General features: G+C 39.9%; 1 protein-coding gene across 3 annotated transcripts; it reads right to left on the bottom strand.

Moving 5' to 3' along the window:
* Positions 1–1,085: 1,085 nt before the first annotated feature.
* On the bottom strand, positions 1,086–26,009 carry RAB8B (RAB8B, member RAS oncogene family). 3 transcript variants are annotated; one of them, XM_069867221.1, is made up of 10 exons: positions 25,827–26,009; positions 11,577–11,637; positions 10,422–10,482; positions 8,988–9,065; positions 7,875–7,964; positions 7,047–7,112; positions 5,774–5,824; positions 5,254–5,278; positions 2,737–2,809; positions 1,086–2,271 (listed from the first exon to the last, which is right to left on the bottom strand). In XM_069867221.1, the coding sequence occupies exons 1-9, from the start codon at positions 25,948–25,950 to the stop codon at positions 2,760–2,762; spliced, it is 606 nt and encodes a 201-aa protein (XP_069723322.1). In that variant the 5' UTR covers positions 25,951–26,009; the 3' UTR covers positions 1,086–2,271; positions 2,737–2,759. The 3 variants fall into 3 exon arrangements, with proteins under 3 accessions (XP_069723322.1, XP_069723321.1, XP_069723320.1); XM_069867220.1 differs by having other exon boundaries at positions 1,086–2,809; XM_069867219.1 differs by lacking the exons at positions 1,086–2,271; positions 2,737–2,809 and having other exon boundaries at positions 2,980–5,278; positions 25,827–26,006.
* Between the last annotated feature and the right edge of the window lie 349 nt (positions 26,010–26,358).

The following is a 26,358-nucleotide window of genomic DNA, read 5'->3' as shown; positions in this document are numbered from 1 at the left end:
AAAAATTTTTGAAGCTACTACAAAATATTCTGAGACTAAAAATTCTCTTCAGTACATTTTGCATTCCATTCCATGACCTTTCTTTAAACCTCTACACGGCAAGAACTTCATGCAACATGAAAGCTTCATTTATGTGTCTCTTGAAGATTAAAATCTCTCTAAAGAAAGACAATTTTGAAATCTTGCATTATGTTGATGACTTCGGTATAGTTCCAGAATTCTGAAGAGCCACTGGTCAACCAAGTTGGAAATATAATTTAGGAAGAAGGTGATTTCCCACATTATAAAAGATGGATACATTCTACATCTGTACCAACAAGTTGCCTCTGGTCTACAAGTGTGCACTAGTTGTATGGTAACTGCTCATCTGCAACCAAAAATGGGTCCAGGAACTGTAGTAAATCACCATTTTTAAGCAGTGTTAAGTATCCTTGCTATTCCCTTTAAACAAATGGAGAACACAAATGCAATTAAAACGTTGTTGGGATGCAGATGCATGCCACTAACTTCTATGAGAAGTGGTTTTAGGACTGCTGAGCATCTGAAACCATTTCTATTATATTATAATGTAATATATACAAACGTATATATCCATAGAATCATAGACTATTCATTATACTTGTACCTCAGGTTACTTCAGAGTAATACCTTTCACAAAATGCTAATTTAAAACAACAACAAAATGAAAATATTAAAAGCTTAAATGAGTAGATAATTCTTAATCAAATAGGTGATTTTGTGTCACGTTACCTTGACTGTCGTTGCTCAGAAGTTACTTTGGAAGGGTATTTCATGACAGTAAATTTCTGGAAGAATGATTCCTTATGAAGCTGGAGGTCACTCAAATAACATACTTCGATTTAAGCAAACACCACAGGAAGAGAAGATATTTCAGGAGAAATCTCAAGAATGGTCAAGTTTAGGAATGAGCAAAGACATACAAAATCCCTTGTGGCTTGCCACTGAAGTAAAGCTTGACAGGTGCAATTCAGCTGGACACCTCTCCACAACAGATTTATTGAAAATGGAGTGGAAATGCCGACTGTATAAAACTATGTGGAATATTTCATACAAAATACTCCAAATACTTTTAATTATGTAACTTTTATTTCAGACACACGTTGTAAAAAAGTTCACATGTAATAATAAAACCATTGGAGTGTGAGGGGTTTTTTTTAGGGCTTGGGTTGGGTTTTTGTCTATACACATCAATACACAATTAATGATTAGGTTTACAAGTTAACCACATGACAAGTTCACTTTTATCTGCAGGATATTTTCACATTACACCTTTATACCAGAGATAAAATGTGCTTAAACACACACAGTAGAACACTTCTATTTCAAAATTAAGCATTTTCTCAAGGACTATACTTTTAATTCTGAATTTAGTAGCTATATAGCATTAAAATAACTGTAATCGAAGTTTTATTTGCAAAAATGTTCGTAAGGCCATAGGAATGCACTAGACTATTTAAGTTCACCAGAAATAAGAAAAATCAGTGGAAATCCTGCTTTTGTGGAAGAAAGAAATAGAAGTTTTATTTATAAGGATGAGAATGGCATAAGCAGTTCAGTGAGTGGAAGAGAAAAAAGACCTGTTACCACCTACAAACCAATTCTTAAGAAGTTTAGCATCGCAAAATTTGTTACATGGTTAAATAACCAAATAACAGATGCATTTTCACAAATAACACATTTATGCATTTTACATATTATTCGTGTACTTTCAAATCATTATCCATTCACGATAGTTCAACGTGATATGTATATTCAAGACTCCTTTATTCACTTGTGAAAATGATCCACTTAATTTACTTGACATCAGCAGACTAGTACGGGAAAGGTACTCACACTGGGAAATACTTTCTGTACTACAGGTCCGAGAAGTCGATTTGCATTTTTGATGCTGCCCCCAAGTAGAAAAAAGTGAGCTGTATTAAGTTTCATGAGTGGTTTAAGCTCTAGCAATAATAGAACTTTCAGACAGTGAGTGAATCATATAATCTATATATACTCAACAAAATCTTCTTGTGCATGTTTTGCTGAGCACAGGCTGAAAGCTAATATTGCAAAGCACTAAGACCAGTTTGTTTTCCATTTGGCTTTGTTTTCTTTTTAACCACTTAGAAAAACATTGGTCAAGATAGTAGTGCACAGACATGGGGTGGAGGGAAGGATTTCATAACACTCAATAGCGTAAGCAGCATTTTCGTCTTATCAAAATCCACCAAATAATGTCTGCTTTTCCTGAAAGGTTAATGGCAATTTCTGGAACAAAACAGAAACATGTTTGCTGCTTAATGAATAACAGTTACACGACTTTCATTCAAAAGGACATCAGATTGACTGAGGTATAGTTAAGAGTCCTTCAAAATTTAGATTATATAGTCTTGAGCGAAGCAGCAACGGAGACTGCACAAAACAATCAGTGACATTAGAAAAGCCTGCAGTACCCAGCATCTGATACGTAGGCAGAACATACCATTTATCATCACCCGCTTGTCTAAAGGAAAAACACATCTAAAAAAGTCCCAGTAAAACATACAGCTGATTTGCACGCAAAGATACAGCACGTTTTTCAATGTCTGACAAGGCAGACTGTACACAGAAAGAGGTCTATACTGACCAAAAATTAGCACACCGATAAAGTGCAGCCACTCAGCCATTTAATACTGCTGGAGAAGAGGGGTGGGGGCAAAACAACAAAGAAAGAGAGAGAAATCTGCATTTTACCTTATCCACAAGACCACATGAAATTAGAATTCTTCAGTTTCAGCAGGGGACAACAAAATTGCATTAAATTCTTCTACAAATAAAAAAAAGATGAACTTTACATGAACATTAAGCAAAGTGAAATATTTACTGCATTATTTTGTCATGCATAAAGTGAACTTCCTATGGTCTTACCTCACATTTATTTACAGTTTAGCACAGCTAAATGTAAGAAAATAGCAAGTTTTTTTTTTCTCCCCTCCCCCCCGCCCCCCCGATACAGAGTAGATACCCCAATTTGCTGCTGCTTCAAGAAGCACTTCATAGACTCTACTACTTACAGGCTCTCTCAAAGGGAAGTTCATGGAGACTAATATTGAATGAACGTTTAACCACACAGCGAAGACAGGAAAAACAATACAAAGCATTCTGTAAACGGTGCCAAACACAGAACATGTCAGTTTTGGTTTGCAGACAACCCCTGAGATAAAAATCAAAGTATTACGACACCAAATAAGTCAGAGGTAAATTACTGAAAATAAACAACATTCATAATTGGTGTCACAACACTTTCTGTATAGAAGCACTTTTTTTAACCATACAGAAAACATAACTGCTTCAGCCTGTCTGAGAAAAAAAATCAAGGGTAGACAACAGAGCAGTTAGGGTTGCTTTGTTTTTTCACTAAATGTTGTTGCTATGAAGATTTTTCTGTTTTAGTGCAGCAACAGCAGTTTATGAGATTCACCATCTAGTAACAATAACTATTCCTATTAAACCACATGTGGGGACAGGTTGATAACCACTTAAAAACTTTACAGAACCAGCTACTAATGTTAAACTTCTTAAAATCAAAAGTCTTTAAATCTAGTGCTATCGGCCCGTTCTCTTTCAAAAATATCTACAACAGACCCAGAGATGACAAATCCAGTACCTGACACCACAAAATGAAGCGGTTATCTGCTGTCACAACCAATTCACTGTTTACAGCTCCAGATGATGCAGTGAAGCAAAAGCAAGCACAGCAGACGTTGACATTGACAATGACAGAATGCACCTACCCCTAATCACACACATGCTGGACACAAACTTGTAGTTAAAGCTTACAATGGTCCAAGTTTGGCACATCAACAGAACTAAAGCACCTGTTTTAAATGCTCATTGAGGAAAATTTTCAGAAGACAATAAAAAAGTAGTAGAACAAAGACTAGGTTATACAATGTTCCGTTGAGTAAAAAAGGCAACTACGTTTCAACTCTGCTTCTAACAGTCTAGGTCACTGTACCAGCTGTTGATGAAAAAAAGAACTGCTTGAGCAGACCACAGAGGGCTTCACACATTCAGCATTAACTGCCTAACTAGTAGTACATACATTATAGCCCTAATGTGACCGTTTCCTCGGTGCTAGAACTTGATCAACTTTAGCAACTGCACAGGAAGCCAGTTGTCGGACACCTCCCTTGTCAAGGGTTGATGCTTACATACATCAAAGAACTATCCTTAGGATTACAGGAGAAATGGAGGCCACCTTTAGAAGCAGTCATTTCTGAACAAATGAATCCACAAAGACGTTACTCAGAATTCACACATTCAGCTTCCACAAGCCACTTAAGTGATAGTAATGAGGCCAATCTGTGACGACGATTTCAATTCAGAGTGTACTTCCTCATCAGAAAACAAAAAAAGGTGCCCACAGTTTGAGCTAATAAAGGGAAGTGAAGTGAGGAAAGACACTGTGTTTATTCAAACAGCTGAAAGGTGCATCTGTGAATCAGACAGTGACTGGCAATTCAGAACACAATTTTGCTAAGTCTGGTGAAGAAAGAAAAGCAACATACTACATTCAGAATAGAAGCCATAGCTTCTGCATGAACAGATTTGTGCATTTAAGAGACAAAATCCATACAAATTGTTAAATGCCAATTATTCCAGTAATTCTCATCACTAGAGCGTCAACATCCATACTGCGGTCATGGCCACAAGTGTACAGCATTGAAAACAATGGAAATGAGACTTAGTTTCCCCCCGGCTCTTCTGCTTGAAAATAAATTTGCTTAAAAAGAGAAAGAAAAACCTGCACAGATCTGTTAAGAATCTTACAAGTCAAACTGTGCAAATACAAATACAAGATTGTGCTGTAACAGGCAGTAAGAGGCCAATATGGATGTGCAAAGTTAAAAGAAACATAGCAGCTTTTGCAACAGGCAATAAAACAGAAAGTAAAAAAGGAAAACAAGTTAACTCTTGCATTTGTGTCTCCACTTCATAGCTTCCATATCTGAGAAAGAAGAGCCTGACAGGTCAATAGGCTTAGTGAGCAAAATCCACTTGTATTTTGTGTATCGCAGTCTACGTTCAATGGAGCTCTCAGCAGCAGCTTGGTGGTATTATTTCTGAGGCTTTGTGACCCTGTGCTTTCAAAGAAGCAGAAAAGGTTCTAAGTGTGCTGCAGTCTATCATTAGAAGTTCATCAAAGTAGCGTGCATCGAAAGAAGCTGCTCTTCTTAGATCGATTTTCTGTAATTTTTACTGGCCCACCTGCCCCTGATGAACTGTTGTCATTCTGAAAGAGAAAAAGTGTATCAACATCATAAAGTGCAGCAAAACCAACTAGCTTTACTAGTTTCCCTCCCCACTTCCCGTCTTGCAAAGCAATAACAGCAGAGGTTTGTTGCAACTTAAGCTCCTCAGTTATTCAGACTGTTAATCCCTCAATAAAACTGCCTACTTTAAAATTAAACATTTACCTAACAACTCAGATCTCGAGTTATTAGTGGAAGCAGTGGCTACGTAAATTGATGTCTAACAAAGCAAAGGTCACACTGTTAAAGCTTGAAAGAACACATCACTTTCAGGCTGCCCAATGCTAATGTTAATGCAAAATGAAGAACAATTGCACGCTGATGTGTAATAAACTGTGACAAAGCACCGTTTTCTCAAACCTGATCTAGCACCCACTGCAATCCCCAGGAGTTTTTTTCATGGGGCTACCACTCAGCCAATTATTAGAGCAGCCATTTCAATGGATCAAATTTTGATGCCAATTGGAAATACAAACCATTTTTCTGTTGAGCTTTGTCATAATGTCCCGTGCAAGCGTGAAAAATGCCTGGTGAGGAGTAGAAATAAAAATAAAGTCAGTCACAAGACATACTAAAGACAAGATCAGTTTGGAGTAGCCAGACACTAACAATACAATATTCTGCAGGCACTGCTAGCACCTCGAGTTAGGAGACTATTGCTATCCAGCTTTGGTATTGGCTGTTAATGTTCACGCTTCCATTGCCTGCTGCAAGAACACTGAGAAATCAGGTCAAGCACTTATCCAGATGCAACACAAGGCAAGTAAGTCCATTCTAACTATACAGTGTAACAATCATCCTGCAATCAGAAAGAAATGCTTGGCTGGCATGACATTGGTCAAATTACTTTAAAATAACAAACTCTTTAGTTACTAGTTAATTTGTTAGCCGCGTGATCTGAATTAAGTACGTGTTTGGAGGACTTTTAAAAGGTATCCCATCAATACACATGGAAAGGCTTTGAGATTATTAGACACAGGAACAACATTTAAGAACATGTCTGCCTTATCTGAATGAACAAATCTTAATGTAACTGCCTTTTGATACATTATTTTCTAGTCTGCTTTCTTCGTAGAGTTAAGATCCTCCCCCACCATCCCCGAGATGACAAGAGTGATTCATGGTCAGATAGACTGGAGTCGAGCCACTCTTCCTTCCGATTCTATTTCCTTATGCTCTCATAAATAGGGATCTTGTGGCTTTAGCACAATATTTATTTGCAGGAAAACAGATTTCAAGTCTGTAGATAGAGTACTATAAGCCTTATTCCTCCTCCAACATCAGCTTATGACAGTCTATACCGATGTTCCAGATTAACAGACAAATCTTCAGTCTCATCTGCACAACACATTTATCAGTAACCTGAAGGCTCCTGGAGAGAGCAGCATGTTATTCTGCAAGTAAAGAACCTTGAATCCCATTTCCTGCACGAAGCGTTGTTCTAAAATTACACCTATTCCTGTCCAAAAGCACTTGCAACTTCAGCACCAGGGCACAGAAGTCAAAAGCAATTGTTTGCAACAATAATAGCAAATCACTCTACCAACACTCATTTAAAAACAATTCCAAACATTACCAGAAAACAAGAAATGTTGGATTTTACAGAAGTTCTCTAAATACAAGAGTGATGACCCAAGAGCGCAGCTGGGATGTCAGGTCCCCGATCAGGTCAGAAAGCTCAGCAGATCGCGAAACGTCTCCATAGCAGTAGTTCAAGAAACACACCCAAGTGTAAAACTCCTCTCTTACCTCTTCCACATTTATGCTTGATTTTGCACTTGTCTCCAAAAACTTGATTCCATAATCAATTGCTAGCTGGAAGAGAGGTTAAAGTTTTTCAGTGTTATTGAAGTCCCTTTGTAACAGGAATGTTTCACATAGGTTCAGAATGGAATACATGCTGTATGCTACAGTAAGCTTTAAAACCAAAACCAAACAAGCGTCATTTCTGCTTTTGTTTTGTCAAAACATTAGGTACTAGACAATTAGATAAAATTACAACAGGCCATATCCTCATCTAAACTCAAAACTAACACAGACATTAATTGCTCATGAAAAGACTTACTGAGGACCTAAAAGAACATTAAGATAGAATTGTCACTGATAGAGATTTATAGAACAGATAGCTACTATCATCCCATACTACTAACTTACCATCCCATAATTTGCATTACTAGCAACTAGACTACTTCAGCTGTGCACAATGCACTATGTAGTATTTTTACTTGCTTGTTTGGTCTGCAGAACAACAAATTACAGTACTTATGACAAGAGTAAGTAACCATCGTGTCGAATTGAGGCAACATGATCAAACTATATACAAAGCTTTATATTGCATTTTAGAATACTTGATGCTATAGCAAAGGTCAACATTTTGTACAGGGTCTTCTCAAGGCAATTTATTTTATTCAGGTTTTTCGAACTTGAAGACAGTCAAAAAAAATAATATATAAAAGCTTCTGAAACAATAGCTGTGAGGCTCATTATCTCTCATATGCCTAAACCATACCGAATATCCAGCAGCCAAAGCCACAGAGAAAAGCAGGCTTCTAAATCAGGTAAGTCACCGAAGCTCACCTTTTCCCCTTTTTCTTTTGAAACTTGTCTTTTTTCGTTCATATCACACTTGTTACCCAGGATCATTCTTTCTACATCTGAAGAGGCATGCTGAAAGAAGAAAAAGTACTCTCAGAAACAAAGTACATCGTTATTTAGAAGAAATTTAAGCACCAAAGTCATCCACAAATTATTATTTTATTTTTAAAAAGTTCTCATGTGAAGGCATTACTGAGGAAGGAACTGGCTTTTGAAACAGGCAATTTAATAATTAAATATTAAAATAGGTTGGAATAAATACTCCTAGATTAAATTTGTCTATTATTATATATCAAACAGTACTGTGAGTTCTGTACTGGGTTGCACACAGGCATCTGGCTACTCTAGAAATGTAACACCACATACTTCACTTTCATGTAGTCATGAACACCCTGAGCAATATGGTTGGTGTATTTTTAAGTGATAGATTTGCATTTTTTAAATAGATTGTTAATAAAGACTAAGTGCTACTCACTTCAGCAAGAAAACTTCCATAAGAGAACTTTCCTAGCCCAGTCACTATTGGATCAAATTGGTCACTAATATAGGAATTTTGCTTAAGAGTCAAAGAACAATACTAATAGGATTAGTATTGGATTTTATGTTTAAGTAAAATTAAAAGTAAGATTCTGTTACCATTAAATGATTTATAATAAGTTAGCATGAAGGAATTTTACTCAAGACCAAATTTAAATGTCTAAAGTCTCTTATCAGACAAACACACAATACAGTAACAACTGAAACTGGACAGATGTGTCATCAGCTCAAGGAAAGGCAGACACCCTAAGGTCTTGCCCCTTCCCATTCCTTAGACACACCCAAAAGCAAAAAAAGAACAATAAAAGTCATATAGTAAGAGCAGTTTTGAAACCCTTCACGCTTGCTTTTTAAACTTATGTTTTCTACCTTCTACCCCTTGGTGAATGAGATAATATTCTCCCCATTAATGACCACTGTGGTATTCACTGCACAGTCTAACTTGGCTAATAGCACTCTAATGTTGGCTACTATAAAGAAAGTGAGTAATTACTTTATTATTTGTCCTAGGGAAACAATAAGATGGAAACAGTAAGAAACACTTTCCAAAGCACCTACCTCCTCTATGTTTCTTATCCAGTTTTTTATGTTGTCAAAAGACTTTTCATTTGTGATGTCATACACCAGCATGATTCCCTAGATAAAAATAAGAAAACCTAGTCAGATGAGCTAGCACTATAGGTCGAATTTGATATACAGTGCTGGTTTGATTATACTTGCCAGAAATTCAACACACAGCTTATACACCTGTAATCCCTTCTCAAAGCTTTACACCACTGCAGAGAATTTACCCAAAATATTACTATTTAACATCTTTTATGACCATTAGAAATTGAACACACCACTTAGATGAAATTCTAAATTATTAGCCTATAGTCAGGAAAAGTTTAGATATTCTACTCCAACAGCAACCAGGACTCTGGTTAAAATCAAGTCTAGAAGCAGCAGCTTTAAGCAGTCAAAGATGACAAACTTGTGAGATTCAATCTGCTGGGGCCAGTAGATTCTTAGAGGAAAGCTGGCACTAGAAGTTCTCCCAGTTATGTTCATGTACTAGGAAGGGCTCTCAGCGATTAGCAAAGCACGAAAAACCACACACCACCTGCATCAAGGACAGACTGCCAGGTTCACCTCCATTCCTTATTGCCTTTCCAGTCTTTCCTCATGGGACAAAGAAAAGTCCTCGGCCATGGACTGGGAAGCGTGGAGAAGACCATGTCACTGTAAAACCTTCATAAGTACTAGACGGCTCTAACACCGAGCCTCAACCTTTGCTATTTCTCCCTGACTGTATTCCATAACACCAGCGTTATTTGGATCTGCAGTTGGCCTATGAATGGAATGAATCTCTTCATATAAAGTGACAAGAACATGTAGTAGCACAATAGCAAATAATCAGCAAGTGTCCCAACACAAAGTATCTCCAATCATAACATTAAGAACCATTACAAGCAGTTGTACCACAAAGAGCTCTTAAGTCCATTGTTCGACTTCAAGCCAGTCTTAATGGAGGAAAAATTAACAGTAGCTTTTATAAGTGATTGCATTTCCAGCCCAGATTTTACATTCTCTATTGGCTGAAGAAAAAACATTTCAGTGAAATACACTTTTAATATTAAAATAATTAATTACCTATTTCTCAAGCATTTCAAAGGTTTAACGTGGTTGATTGCATTAAAAAAAACTTGTCTGATTAAAGCTTGGAAACTTATCTTCTTATTCTAATCTGCAGAAGCTTTAATTATATTAAAAGAGACAACGGGGCTCGACATTTCAGCAGAAAAACAGGACTCAGCAAAGTACCAGCAGGTTTATAAAAACGAAAACCATGAAAACCCACAGAGCAAAACTCCAACCAAAACACAAACTTCATTCCCCTCATCTCAAGCCACAATTACCCAGTCCTCCAATCGAAGACTTACATGATATAACCTTAGGAACAGCAAATCAGCTACATAAGTTGTGTCTATTTCTTTTGATGTGAACACTCACCATGGCTCCTCTGTAATAAGCTGTTGTGATTGTGCGGAATCTCTCCTGGCCCGCTGTATCCCTAAAATTCAGTGAAAACAAGTATTTGTTGGAGGTGACCCTTACGCTCTTCCATACTCAGAGACTTCTTTTTAAACAGAGTAACAATATTGATACTCATTAAAACAACCCCCAGCATCTAGGAGTTGTTTACACAAGTTTCTTCAGCCCTCAACACCTTCCTCGCTCCCAAGGTATCCTACTTACACCAGTGGTTACAGCTGCATCATGAAAATGGAACAAAAGCATTTAAATTTTCATGTAAGCAATAAAACTCAGCACAACACAGCCTTCCGCAGAGTTATTTAAAAAAGCAGAACTGATGCATTCAATTCCTGCATTAAACAAAAATTAAAACATGCAGCAGTGAAACATTTTAGGACAGTGCATTTTCACGTACAGTTGGCTATTAAATCAGCTGCTGTGCCTTAGTGTGCTGCTATTTTATCCTAGATCATTTCAAAGTGGTATCTATCTGTGAGGGAACAAGAGGACTGAAGCGTCTGGCTACCAGTTAAATCTAAGGGGAGCTGAACCCCACAGCCCTGGCAAAACACAGCTTTTTGATTTATATTACAGGCAGAAAACTTGTACCAACCAAATCTGGCACTTCACTTCCTTAGTCACAAGAATTCTGGCTCGCATGCAATCTACATTCAGCAGCATTTAAAGGGTTTGACATGCGTACTAATGCCACTCCAATAATCCTCAGTTGCTGCTATTGGGAGTCTCTACTAATCCACCACGCAAGGAACGGGAGAGCTACCCCTCACCTGTGCCTCTGTGAGTACAAACAGGTATTACAGTATTGGAGGAGATGACATTTTATTAGGTTACACATTTTAGATTGCAGCTATGAACTTAATACTTCTCTTCCTCATGGAAGAGCAAAAAGCGCATCTGAGAGGAGAGCTTTCAATAAAATGGGAAGTTGCTGTAACATCTGTATGTGAACAGGCTGTTTCCTGTGCTACTGAAGCAGAGTCATAAGCCTTATGGACAATGAACAAAGAGTATGAAACCTCTGGCACACCTAGGCTCAAAGGCTAGGAAATATTCCTGCTCAAAGATGAATTCAATGCTCACTGAAAACTTCAGTTCCTTTGGAATACTTACCATATTTGTAGCTTGATTTTCTTTCCATCTAGTTCTATTGTTCTGATCTTGAAGTCGATTCCTGCCAGAGAAAGAGATACCCCATAAGTTTTGCAATAAAAGCAAAGGAAGTGTTCGGTTCTTTGGTAAGAGCCAACTTGGGCAGAAGAACTATTCTGAAGCTGCCGTTCCTTCCAAACACTAGGAAGTGCTGAGAACGCACAAAGGTTTTCAGCTGCATCCAACACGTCAAGGATAAATTATTCTGCACAACAAAAACAGACTGAACTCCCTGACAGAGTTAGCCAGGATTATACGAAGAATAAATCTCAAAATTCTTCCATTTTACACCAACATAGTCACTAGTCTGGATGTAAATTTTTCACAACTTTTGACTAGCCTCTGCAGTTCATGTTAATTCCCTAGAATCTCTGCAAGCTCTGAGGTAAAAAAGCTTAGTTCCTGTTCAAAACTGGCATCTGCTTTTGAAAACCTGTATTTAATGCAATCTAATCAGACATCACAGTAAAAGGGATCCTAAACGGATCTAGGAATCAGAGCTAAGATTTCCAAGCAGACTAGCCTTTAGCCTGGACTACTGTCATTTCCCCATCTCTAAAGCTGCACAACATCATAGCTCAAATGCAGACTGCTCAGGTCCCACTACGCGACTACCAGATTTTTTAACATGAGGACAGGCACCACAAGAATCCCCATTAATCCATTTTGAAAACAATACCCCATTTTTAATTCACTGAATCTTCAGTAGTTACTTGGTATTTAGTCATAGTTTGTATATGACTGGAGGGCAGGGTAGGTTATTTTACTTATATAATTTCTTTTTTCCCCAGTTGTAATATCTGACAATTATCAAGAGCTTCTTAATTGGGAAAACACTGTTTCAAGTTTTAAGAATTCATCCATCACTTAAACAGGAAGATATGTTATTTTTACATACTAGAACAGCATTTGAATATTAAATATGGGCATTCATTAACTATTTGACTTATAGTCTTCTTGCATATGATATTAGTATTTTAATATACTGAAAATACCAAGTTTCAGCCACTTAATGTTGTGTTGAATCCATTAGCTAGAATACAAATTATGAGCAGAAATATCACATCAGCACTTTTAACAGCATATGAAATGAATTGCATTAATTGCATTAATTTAAAATGCTTTGACTACTGCTGCAATTGCAGTTTCCCAGGATTCACTAGTAGATTTTTACAGGGAAAATGATATTTTCATTAATTTGCTTTATTCTAAAAAATGACATTACAAGATGTGCACTTTAAAAAGCCCTTATTTTACGTAACAGAAGTTTAGCAAAGGCTTCCATTTTAGATTTGACATGATTCTGCATCTCTTGCTGCAAACATTTTTGTCCTAACTCGCTGCAACATCTGCTGAAATCACAGGTAACTGGATTCAAGCCTGAAAACAAAAGCACTTTGCTCTGCATAGATTTTCTTCTGGTCTCAGAGGTTACAAAGCACATATAAAGAATTTTCTGGAAAGGGTATTGGATCGTGGACAATGCTAAATTACAGTTTTTAAAGCTCCTTTGTGTCTAGGACAGAAGTCTTAGGATTAAGTAAAACAGCTATTAGCAAAACTCAGTTCAGAGACCACTGTGGTTTAAAAATAATTCCGCGCATACTGTCACCTGCTGAAGCGATCACACACCAGCATAAGCAGTGAAAGAGCCCTGCAGGGATGCTTTTCTGAAAAAGCAGGCTTCTGCTGCAACTAGAGATCTATGTGCCCCAATCCATGCCTTGCACAGCCTGGCTTCTTGCGGTTTACCATTTCCTTTGCAGCACCAAAATGATTTATAATACAACCAGGCCTCTGATCACTTTTAAAATTCAGGATCCACACAAAAGGTATCTTCTTAGAAGCTAGCATTCCCAGTAGGAACTTTTCTAAAATTCTTAAATGAAGATGAATTTCAAAACTAAAAGAAGACTCGAAAGGGGAAAGCCGTGAATACCTCTGTTATGATACTAAGAAGTTTAACAAAAGTAACTGCAACATTTTAGAGGCTAAAATGAACTAGAAACCGCTATTTCTTTTGTTCTTTCACTTCAGTACAGGAAGCGGTGGCTGCGAACACTCGGAGAGCGAGCCTGGCAACATGTGCTACCACTTCCTGCCAGGCACATTAGCACAGAGATCAACCCTTTGGTCAGAGAGAAATCTAAGTTACACCATCTGAAACACCCCAATGACTATAGCATTTCAGAAGTAATTATCGACAGAAATATTCCTTTATCAATGACTTGGTTTTCTGCACCTTCACACACTGGGAAACAAACGTCTGAAAACCCACTCAGATCTAAGAAAGAGTCATTTGCAAATCAGAAAAGTTTACTTGCAAAGCATCACACAACTTTCAGAGTTTTACAATGCAATGTGCAATGCTGTTCTCTCCAGAATGGAGGAACGAGCCCAGAAACATTTGGATGCCCACCTAAAGCTAGATTTCAGAAGCTTTTAGAAAACACAGACCCAGAATAATTCTCAGAATGCAAAGGCTAACAGGATAATTATTCTTAACCGCAAAAGCAGAGTTGCCACATAGAAACCTGACACACTGGTGTCCATCTAGCAAGTGGGCACATACTACATATGGATACAGGAGCATCTGCTGCAGGAATCACAAACTTGCAGTCTGCAAGGATGAAGTCCAAGGCGAGACCCCAACCGTGCATTGCTTAGGACTGTGGCTGCTTACGTTTCCCTTGCAGCATGGGATAAAAGCAGCTGAGGGCTTATTGTTCTTCAAAGTCCTCTTCAGATGCTTGCTAACTATTGGCCATCCCCTCTCCTCACTTTACTGAGGGTATTTTCTCACATAGCTTTCAACAAAGCTGTGTCTGAGAACACACTGAGCAGCAAAATCTGCACACTAAGAAAAAGTTGGTGTCATTAGAGCCAAGCAAAGACTTACAGAAAAAAAACCATGAGAGCTGTGTGTTGCTGTACTTACCTTGTTTCACTATGCAAAGCTAATAAAATTCACTAGCTAGGGCGTACCATTGTCCAGTACCACATACCCAGCTATCAGAGACCAGAGAGACTGGTGTCACCTGGGCCCCTCTTGTTTTAAGCCAAGAAGTCATGTTCAACTCATGCACTGAAAGCTCTTCTCTCACTACTACTTCCTCCGCCACTTTGCTCCCTAGTTACACATTCCTTCTTATTTCAGCCAACCTAGGCAGATTTCACTCATAATTAAGCTGTAATGCAGTAATTTTAAAGAGACACTGGGAAAAGTTCCAGATAGCTGTGTTACAATGCTAAATATAGAGGATTGCCCAGCAGCATGCATTGAGAGGTTCCTTCTCCAGCTTTAGTACAATAGTTTTATACTTTTTCTGCTACGAACCTTACTCAAACTAGTCTGACACAAGCCTTACAGGAATGTAAGGACAAAGGGAGCAGCAATGCTGCAACAGTTCATTTTGCTACTTTAGTTTTTAGAACAGTAGCTTACTCTCAAGGCATCACTGTTAGCCTTTTGTTCTCCCCTCATCCATGACTTTAACCCTGCAGTCAGAGCTAACATCTCATGTTCTTCAGCGCTACAGAATGTTTCACCTAAGCCTCCACCACAACTCTTCCCTACGCAGTTCTACTGTCTGGACTTAAGATTGTCTTGTTTCTTCTTTTAAACAAAGCTTCTGTTGCAGAGCATGCTAAAGCACAAGGAAAACAAAGAAACTAAACACAAGTACTCTGGCTGGAGCAAGTGAGTTGTTGCAACAGCACCAGCAAATACTTCCTGACCATAAAGGTCTCTCTGGCCTTTGGTCTGCTTAGCAAGAAGGTCCTGCAAGAGCCGTGGTCTTGAAGAACACAAGTAGCAAAAGACAGGCAGGAAAGACACACGTACAAATTAATGTAAAAAAAATTTAAAATTCACTTAGTAGCCACTGGCAAGCAAACAACTGAATTCTTAATATTTACCTGTATTCCAGGGTTAGCCTATATCTTAATTTTTCATTTGGCTCAACATTAGTTTGCAGCAGCTGGACCTTACATGTGAGAAAGCTGTATGATCAGATGACAACTCCTGTTTAACTCAAGTTGATTTAATAGGTTTCCCATTTCACTGAGTTCACAATCTGTATGTTTAATAACATTTTTCTAGTGTGGCTGTAGCGAGAAATCAGCCAGGAAATCAACCCGTTTCAGGATGTAAATAAATGTCTATCTCCAGGACTGTACACCACCTGGCACAGCAGCCTATTTCTCCACCTCTGGCAAAGCCATACTTTATTAAAAAATCCAAAGTACTCACTGTTTTGGCAGTTTAAATTGTTTAGTTCGGTTTTCTTGTTTGTTTTTTTAAAATATATAAGCCAAGGGAATTTAAAACAGTGACTGAACACCAAAGCTTAGCAAAAAGCTGTGAAAAAATTAATACCCGATTTGCTTGCTAGAAGGCCTCATTTTAGATCCACCTACCAAAGAGCATGAAACATGCACCACAGCATCAGATCTTGTTTATCAAACTGAAAATTAAGATATCTGTTTTGCATGACTTGCCCATAATTAAAAACACCCACTCTCTTAAAGAAGTTGTCTTCCCATTTATAAATCTTACCTCGCTGTTGAAGTAAAAATGGACAAAATAAAAATCAATGGAAATAAAAAGATTTTTCCAATGGGATTCCCAGTGCTAATCACCATTGGACATCGATCACAATGAAAAGCAATTCATTGTAAGGTAGGGAAAGGAGTCAAGGTACAAAGTCTCATTATTCTTTTTGAGCAATAAAGCAGCAAAAAAACTAGAATTTACACATCAACTTTCAAGCTGGGCTTGCTCCAACTTCACAGCACTAGTCCTTCCTGTCCTACTGTGTTCATGTGTGGGGCTGAGGGGGGTTGGTTTGTTTTTCAACGGGTAAGGCTGGAGAGGGAGAAAATTTTGCAACTTCTTGACTAAGACAACACACAAGAATCTTCCAGATATACAAAAGGAAAGCAAAACATTTTCCTGCAGTCACTCAGAGTTAAGGCTGATTTAAATGCAACTTAGAAATGAGCAAGAGGATTTGCAACCTATCTTGACAGAAAGGAAGGGAGAAGAGGCTCATGACTGAAAATCAATATGCTTCAACTTGTTGAATTCTGGGAGAGGGTTACTTGGAAAACACTTCTCCCTACAGGCTTTGCTTCTGGTGAACAGCAAGCAACAGCATTGCACAGATGAACAGCCGTGTTAGGAAGCAGCTGTACTTCATAGCACAGCTGTAACAGCCAGTACTGTGCTGCTGGTTCTCCATAGGGTGGGTTTGAATTTGAAAGCACAGTCAGAAGCCTGCAATCTCCAAGATACTGCAGCAGTACGTGTTTCAGAATCATCCGCTGCCAGTACATTCGCTTTTCATCATACTTGAAGTGTCATAAGCAACAGGTACTGAAGGAAGAGCTCGTTTATGACCCCTGCTCACCATGAGATGACAGACATGCAGATCAGCACAGATCACACACAAGCTTTGGGTGGACACACATGAACAAAGCTGAAGGGTTTCAACATCTCCCATACAGTTTCCAAGCACAGACAGACGTGCTTGTTCTTTTCCAAATTCAACCAACAGCTGAGGGCCATCAGTTTGTTCCCGTAGACCTTTTCTACCCCACAATCTCTCCCAGGGATTACCATGTTATGGGCTTTCAGCAGTATGTATTGCAGAGTTTAGATTAAACACAAAACTAAACACAAAAGGGAATATTTTCTTGTGCTACACCAGTATACTGTGTCAATTTAAAAGGGCGGATAAATGAAGCCTCAGAAATTTGCTTGTATATTAGGTCTTTCTTGAAGGAGTTCAGTAAACCAAAAAAATAACCAAGTAGAAAACAGAATGAGTGTAAAAGGCAGGGTGGGGAGCACTTGCAACACACCAGTGTGTCATGCAGCCTCATGCAAAAGAACAAAGTCTAGTAATTTTGAACTTGAATGTTTGGCTTCGGTCCCTAGTAACATCTGCAAGGCATTTTCAGATGATCTCAGGAATGCCTTGTATCACTATGTAAATTAAAGACGCAGTAGTCTTTTGTTGCGACCATTCAAGAACACAGCACACCAACAGGAAGCAACACACCAGGGTGAAGGTCAACACTTCATGAAAGCTGTAAGATAAATTAATTTCAGTGTACACACAAGTGCAACCACCTTTATTCATCTTTTCACAACTTAACAAAACAAAGCTGTACTCTTATTCTATTCTATTCCTTATAGACAGTCCTTAAGAATCCACAAAACACTTAAATTCAGAGTAGGCCAAGTAGGGTCCTGGAGGTTAAGTGGCCTTTCTTCATCTTACTAATCACCCCTACAAAGAATCTAATATCTGTGTCCTTTACAACGGTACAGAGCAGTCTTGCCCCTTGTAAGATATTAATACAGTAAAGCTCTTAGAGTTTAAAAACACTACACTGGCAAAATACATATGTACAAATGGCTAAAGCACGTAAGGCAATAAAGAACGCAGGTGCCACGCATCTATATAACATAAAGCAGTTTCCTGCTTGTAAGGCCTTGAAACTTCCTCCCAAGATCAGATCAATGCTGATGATGCTAAGCAAGCAGCTGCTTCCTTTAGGAGCTCTCTCCTCAGCTACAGCACAGCTACTACTCTGTGCTCCCTTTCTTAAGATAAACTACTTTTTCTTTTAAAGAGAACAAGGGATTCAGAATACAACAATAATCAGAATTCATCAGTCTACCCTTTGAAACATTCAGGGTGTAGACAGCTCAATAACATATAGCGCGATCTGATTATCATACCAAGATTAGAATCCAGTGCCACTTGGTCACACCAGTGCTCCTACAAGTTCTGCCACAACTGCACGTTGCAGTGCTTCAGCGTGAACACCAAGAGATCCTGCAAAGTGAAACAGTCTTTTCTGCCTTTTGAATTTAGAATTTACAAACTGCTGTGAGCAGCCTTTGAATTGCATGATTTTTAACACCAAAAGTACTTGTTCCAAATTTAAAGACCGTGAGACAACACAATAGTAGAAAGTTATCACTGCTTGACATGAGTGAAATTACCAACTGTTACAACAGCCCAACTTTGAGAAGGCCGAGTCTCTGCAGAATGTCTTTTAGAGATTACAATCTAGGTACTAAAGCTCTATGACAATGCACAGAAACTAACCTACATCTACCTCTTGCTCTATTTGGAATGTAAAATAAGCTACACTTGCTGGTAACCTGGCTTCATCTTAGATAATTTTAAAATAGATTAAAATTGGATTACTGATACAGACAGCAAAGTTGATCTATTCTAAGGATTATTTGCAGGCAGTGTCTCTAAGAGGAATGCACTAACTTTGCTGCTTCGAGACCATATTAATTTCAAGCCAATGTGCAACTGGAGAGCAGTAAATGTTAAAATCGGCAAACAGGCTTGAGGCTACAGTTTCAGAACTGAAACCAGAGTAGGTGCTACCACTGAAGACACGTGACCAAATCCTTTTCTCTTTTGATCGCGTTAGTTTTCATCAAGTGATCCATAATTCAGCTTACCATTATCTGTAATGACAACCAATGGCACACCTTAGAACAGGATCACACAGTCACAGCATATGGCACAAGAAAAAAAAACAAAAACCAAACCAACAAACCAAAACTTTGCAACATGTTTTAATGGATAACACCACCAGATTTTGCCATTTCAAAGGCAGCTTAAGAATACAAGTATTTGATTATTCTCTTAGAAGCCCAGTGCTTAATACGAGACGACATGTGATGGCTGCCCAATGAGAAATGGAGATGCCACTTCTTTTTAAAAAAGCCTCTGACCAAAAGGATCTTGGTTATCTACAAAGATCAAAATGTCTCATCCAGTAAGAATTATCATTGTTAAGATATAACATCTAATCTAGGATGAGACACTGAAACACAGTCATGCTTTAGAAGCAACTGTGTAAAGTACCTAGCGAGGCAGCAAAATCGGGGCAGAAGTCAAAGCAGAAGGTTTAAAGTTACTGAAGTTATTTTTAAAGATGGCACTGCCAACAGATTTCAGGAACATCGTTTTTATCAGAGGCTTTTTTAAAGCCCTAGTTTCACAGGGGGTAAGTATATAGGGTTTTTTTGTTTGGGAAGCAAAGGACATGAGGGAAGAAGGGCTGCTTTATTTAAACTTCTTTCGTAAATGATGAAATAAGCCTTTTTTGAAAGGCACTTACTACCTAAATTAACAGGAAAAACCATACAACTTATTAACAAAGGCCACATTTGTCTTTCTGGCACATAAGTTTTCTTCTCCTACATTATACAAGGTTCTTGGGCTTTACCTCCTTTTCCTGCACTGCACGTGCTAAGCATTGCTCTCTAGTCGCTTCTGCTGAGCCAGAGTTCTCCCAGCCAGCAGCTACTCTGACTTACAGTACCTTCCTCCTTACTGCCATGCCTGGGTTGACACAGATACTTTGCTTCATCTTGAGTCCCATCAGGAGTCAGGCTATACAGACAAGATACTTTGCCTCAGGAAAGGAAAGCTATTTCTCTCCAGTAGATGAAAAAAAGAAGGATTTTATTGTGTGGGAGCAGTTTGTTTGTTCCCTGGCTGACAACTGCTTTAGACTCTTCCCAAGTTCTGGATTTGGTGCCAGACTCCTATTAGCAACCAGTCTGCTTTACGTTGTTGCCATACATATAAGAGAATGCCACCGACATTCAGCATCACTTTTTTTTCCCCCGAGTGCCCAGAGCAGTAGAGTCCGCACAGCAGCAGCAAAACTAACACAGATCCTCTTAAACTTGGCTTGTTGTCCCTAGTAGAAGTTTTCTCAAACATGCAGTACATCGTTGCCTTTAAAACTACATACAATGTAATCAGAAGTGTCATAGCTTAGATTTAAGAGCTTACTATAAGCTACTAGATTAAACTTACATTACATACAATTATTACTCAAACCCCCTCAAGAGGCACTAAATTACATCCCACTGCAACCCCTGCTGGGACAGGAAGTTGCTGACTTAAGTTTAGAGCTGCAAGTTCGGCAACTAAGAGCCTCTGGATCAGCTCTGCTTGTACAAGAGCCTTGCACAGTGCAATGCCATTAAAGTTAATATTATTCATAGTTCATTCACATTAGAAAAGGATCAGACCTATTTTATCTATCTACAGCAGCTTGGTGGACTCAGCACTTAAGCCGTCGTAACATCTGATTAAAAATAAAAAGCAATATAATACTCTTGGAATTAAAAACAACACCTAACTTCCACAAAACATGAAATAAAGCATCACTATAAATACTGCATGTATTCTTCATCGTCTATTATTAATTTTAGTTAAATTCTGAAATAAGTTAGTTCAAGATACATTTTTCTAAAACGATGCCCTACTGCAGAGGGACTAGGAAATCCCTCCAAAAAAAGTAAATTAGAATTCCCAAACAAAAGCTACACACTCTCCATACATCTCTCAAAGCCTGTATCAATCAATCAATACATTTGTTCCTACATTCATTCAACGTTAGTCTGTGCTCTTAACTCTGCGTTCAAACCAACGCACAAAAGCGACTCTAAGCTGCCCTCCTGTCACTCAAAGAACCAGAGAGCAGATAACCAAGAGAAACCTCCATCTGCCGATTCGGAACCTGCATGAAACAGTTAGACATCTGTCACGCTGCTTCATAGCAACATGCAGCAAGAAAGCCGCAACAGCATTTTTAACAGAAGCCAAACAATTTCAGCTATGTTGTTGTCCTGCTGCACAATACAGGAGGGTAATGCAATCTCACCAGTAAATCAAAGTCTAAGACGTCTTTCGTTACCAGCTAGGTGTTAGTATCAAAGTTAAGGGCACAAGAGACAGAAACTTTAATGATTTTAATTTACGATGTCTCCAACGCTTTCTGATCAACATCAGGATCAATTCTTGCTGACTACCCATTACATACCTTGAAAACAATAATTCTTCTAGTTTCATGTTTACCTCTACAATGCTGCCTGCCCCTATTCGCATGTAAAAATCTGACCTCCTTCCCACACTGTACTGGTCAGATACCCAACTCCCAGATCCTACAGACCTCACTTCCACTCTGTAACATGAATAATGGTGCCACCTCAGACACATCAGCTTGCCTGAGCCACTTCAAAGCCTTACAATTTATATATTAATGGCCATTATTATAAATGACTACTGATGAAGTCTTCCTCTTCCCTCCCTTCACTCATCTATCACTGATGTGTTTTCTCCTACAGCTCCTACCAACTGAAGGAGCCCAAAAGAAACAGACTGAAAGAGAATAGGGAAAGCCGAAGCTTAATGTGAGGCTGGAAAAAAACCCAACAAATGGACAACCAATCTTTTGTCTATCGTACAAGTCACCACGGACAAGAAGAGCAAGTATATTCAGTGAGGCATAATCTGACCCGAGTACACTGAAACAAATTCCATTACACATTACAGACATGGAAATTTCACTGCAAAAGGGAAGTCGATAATTTTGCTTGCCAAAGGATTTTCATCGGTGTGTTCAAAGGTCAGCAGTAGTGTGCTATTTTGCAAGATGTAAGCTAAGGAAAAGTTACTTCTGTAAAACCAACAAAACGTTTCAGCTCTCTGATACAGTACTATCTGGTGTGGGCAACTTCCTGCCAAATGCTGATATCATCTTGGATTAAAAAACCAAATATGACAAGTTTTGCTCCAGAGTCAGCAAGCCTTTGTACCAAGCCAGAAATGCTATCAGCTAGAGGATACGACCTTACTCTCCTAGAAACCTGTTTAAACAGAAGTTGAAAGGAATGTATAAACCTTATTATTTGGAATGATAAACCAAATCCAGTCTTACCAGGCAGCACTACTTGAACAGCAAGTTAAGACACTTGGAGACTGATATATTAACGCTTCTTATTCTCGTACAACACACAGAAAACCACTAGCAAAACGCACAAAAGAAACTCCAAGATAAGTTTTGCACTAAGAGCTGGTGAAGTGCAAAAATGAGCTGACTCAACTGCATTTTACTTTTCATGTAGAACTGTGCAAAAGCAGAAGTTTCTACTCAGGAAGCAAACTAAACAACCTTGCATAACACATTCCCGTCATGAAAAAAACTTTTATTCCATGTTACCAGTGAAAATCTGATCCCCACTAGGGACCACAGCAGTACTGTAACTTGTCAACCTTTTTAGAAGTTTCCCAAGCAGAGCTACAGAGCCCTACATAAAAAATTTAAAGCTGCTGAAGGCCAAGAACCTGCCTTGCCTAAAGTTGCCCAAGGCCAATTTGTGTTTTTGCAGACTGGAAACACTTCACTCTGAATAACCAAAGGGATCACCTGAGAGAAAGACTGCTGGTTCACCTCTCATAATGGGCAGCAAAGAGTAAAAAGAAAAGTCTGATAAATGAGAAATGCACACGTACTGCACTTTTACCCTACTTCTTATGCAACCGTTGGCGGCAGGACACCAGGCTGGAAAACCTCCCTGTCTGAATCAGTACGGCCACCATTACAGCATGACCAAAGTCTGCAGGAGAAAAGTCAAGGGACCATTTGGCAACCCTTCAAGCAACCTGCAAGGATGCAGCCTCACAGGCATGTTTGGCACGGCAGCAGAAGGGAAGGAATCTGCAAAGTACTACGCAAGTGTATCACGCAAGATGACAAGGTAACAACAATTCATTATTCATTCACTTCTATAAAATGAAGATTGAGGCTAAGTAAAACAAATATTCTATAATAAAGCAATATTTGTACATTCCCCTCCTACTTTCTCATTTTCCGTTCCGAAATTGCTGCTGTTGCTCTGGTAAGCAAGTGGTTTAACCCCAGTTAAACTACTAAACAACAACAGGAGCAGGAAGTCACAAGGAAGATATTTGGTGCTTAAACACCATGTGGGCCTTTTCATCATGGCAGTAAAGTTTGCTTTCATTTCTACCAAAAAAAAAAAACAGTTTAAAGAGTTAAAAGTTTAACCTAGTGTAGCTACAATAAAATACTTGAAATGACTCGCCTCACTCACAAATAGCATTTATGCACATGGGATTAAACAACAACATTTGTCATCAACAAATCTCAAGCACCTTCTACAGTTCACTCAACTGTGGTCTTGCTAAGACAGAGCCAGACCCGAGGGCAACTAGGGCACCGCTACAGGCACATATCGTGCTTGCTAACTGAAGTCCCTGAATTGAACACGGACTGTAATGGTGAGTACCATCACATTGCAGAATCCACTTCTTGACGAACATATAAACAAAACACCCTGGCAGCTTATACTTCAGGAAGACTCTGTGTACTCAATCAGGAATGGTAATCCAGAGACTTGAAAACTTCAGCTGGCAAGAGGCCTGTTTAGGAAAAGCATTGCATCCCTGCACCTCGCTCCACGGCTGGTTATGTTTTATTGCTCAAGAAAAGAAGCAGAACTGTTAAAAAGCGGAATGCCCCTAAGCTCCTCAGATATATTAGTTATGACTGTAAAACCCACCAATACTGAGCAGCCCGCACTCACTCACAGAGGGAGAACACATCGTCAAAAACAGATGAGATCTACATGACCGACCAAAAAGTAACACCAGCAATACATGAAAAAGACTGGGAAAAAAACACCCACATATTTTTATTTAAGCATACGTCAGCATTTTATGAACAGTTTCACTATTTCCTGCACTGTCAACTTTCCTCTTTGTAGGTTCTTTGCTAAAAAATAAAAGGGACTGGCAGAAACAAATTATAAAAAATAAAACACAACCGTGAAATCACAAGTCCTACCTATAGAATCAGAAGCATGCCTCGATTATTAGTAACTTTCTTCAAGTTGAACCGTGGTGATAATAAGACTCTTGTGAAAGCAAATATAAAGAAATGACAGCAAATTCTGTATCTACTGAACAAGGCAAGGAAAACCAGCATAATATTCTCAATCCTCAAGACTTGGAAGTGAAATCATTGAGAAAAATAAAAAAACAAGAGGCTAAGCAGTTCAAGAAAACAGCTGGAAGACAGGCACACCCATTTCTATTAGCTATCTCTATAAAGAGGTATTTTTTACTTCATACAGTACGAATGCAGGCTTTTATTAAAAAATAAAAACTCTAGAGCACTTATTAATGTTTATTAAGCCCATTATTCTTCCACAGATACAGCAAAATACCTTTTTAGGCAAAATGCTGCTCAGGCCTTGATCAGCTGGTATTACTGATACAGCATTTTGAAAATGGTTGCAGAAAGAAAAGGAATGTGCCATTGTAATTCTTCAGAAATATTCCTTTATGATGCAAAGAATCTGTTCCTAAAGCATTACAAATGCCAGCCACACCTCGTTTAGTCAATCCATCTCCCTAAATACAAATTTATTTCTTCCAAGTTCAGCACAGTGAAACGTCTGAAGAGGATACGGCGTTCGGGCAACATAAAACAAGTCACACGTTATTTCGCCTCATCTTTAAATCTACATCCTTCCCGTAAAGCCTGCTCATTTTCCTAGCATTACTCTTCAAAGCCAGTTGTAGTTTTGCCATCTTAAACACCAAAAAACCTCCCCTGCAGTTTACAGCCTCATCCCCAAAGCCGTGTATTTTATTTTATTGCAGAAGCGATCCCAGTGGTGAGTAACTGACCATAAATCCCCCCTGGCCAGACCTACGCTGCGATTCGGCGATATCTCAGAGAAGGACTCGAGAATTTTATAGCGACCTTCCAAATGCTGAGGGGGCCACAGGAAAGCTGGGGAGGGGCTGTTCGCAAAGGCCTGTGGTGATAGGATAAGGGGGGACTGTTATGAACTGGAGAGGGGCAGATTTAGGCTAGACAGAAGGAGGAATTTCTTCACTCTGAGAGGGGCGAGACCCTGGCCCAGGTTGCCCAGAGAAGCTGTGGCTGCCCCGTCCCTGGAGGGGTTCAAGGCCAGGCTGACGGGCCTTGGAGCCCTGGATCCAGAGGGAGGTGGATGGCAGGGGGGTGGGTCTGGCCGGGCTTCGAGGTCCCTTCCAACCCGAACCGTTCAATAATTGTATGAATTCTCCTGGCGCTCAGCCCAGCAGAAAGCACCGCGAGGCTGACAAACGCTCCAGCGGCAGCGCCCGGCCTCGCTCCACCGCTCCTCACCGCCACCGAGGGCGGTGACCTGCGCTTTCCACCGCCAAACCCCGAGCAGCACTCGCCTCCGGCCGAGGCGCTGCCTCCCCCGAGCCCCCCGGGACCCGGAGCCCCCGAGCGGCCACACCCGGGCTGGGGGCGATGCCTGCACGCCAGGGCGAGCCCCGCCGCCGCGCTCACCGATGGTGGAGATGAAGGTGGTGTTGAAGGCGTCCTCGCTGAAGCGGAAGAGCAGGCAGGTCTTGCCCACGCCCGAGTCGCCGATCAGCAGCAGCTTGAACAGATAATCGTAGGTCTTCGCCATCTTCCCGGGTCGGGCTCGGCCGCCGCCGCGGGAGGAGCCGCCGCCAGCCCCGCCCGGCCCCGCGCACGCGCGCCACAAGCGCCATGGCGGCCGCGGGCCCCGCGCGCCTCCGCAGGGGGAGGCTCCGCCTCTGCCCCGGGCGGCCTCCGCCGGGGCCCGACGGCGCTTCTGTAACGGAACCGTTTGTTAATGCCCGGCCTCATCCTCCCCTGCTGCAACCTGAGGCCGTTTCCTCTCATCCTACGGCTTGTCCCTCGGGAGAGGAGCGCGGCGCGCCCCTCAGCGCCCCTCGCCTCCCCTCAGCCTCCTCTCCTCCAGGCCGAACAGCCCCAGGGCCCTCGGCCGCAGCTCCTAACCCCCCGCCTCAAATATTTGTGTTGATCAGCTTGAGGGAGGCAGTAAGTAGCG

This window comes from Phaenicophaeus curvirostris, chromosome 12 (genome assembly GCF_032191515.1).
Source record: "Phaenicophaeus curvirostris isolate KB17595 chromosome 12, BPBGC_Pcur_1.0, whole genome shotgun sequence".
Taxonomy (NCBI): domain Eukaryota; kingdom Metazoa; phylum Chordata; class Aves; order Cuculiformes; family Cuculidae; genus Phaenicophaeus; species Phaenicophaeus curvirostris.
This window is presented reverse-complemented; position numbering and strand designations above follow the sequence as displayed.

Excerpts from the sequence above, each read along its gene's own strand:
- RAB8B (XM_069867219.1), bottom strand. The coding sequence starts at position 25,950 with ATGGCGAAGACCTACGATTATCTGTTCAAGCTGCTGCTGATCGGCGAC. Across the intron at positions 7,113-7,874 it reads CAAAAGAAAAAGGGGAAAAG|CTAGCAATTGATTATGGAAT; the intron begins GTGAGCTTCGGT and ends CCTCTCTTCCAG. Across the intron at positions 5,279-5,773 it reads CAAAGCTCAACAGAAAAATG|AATGACAACAGTTCATCAGG; the intron begins GTTTGTATTTCC and ends TTTCTCTTTCAG.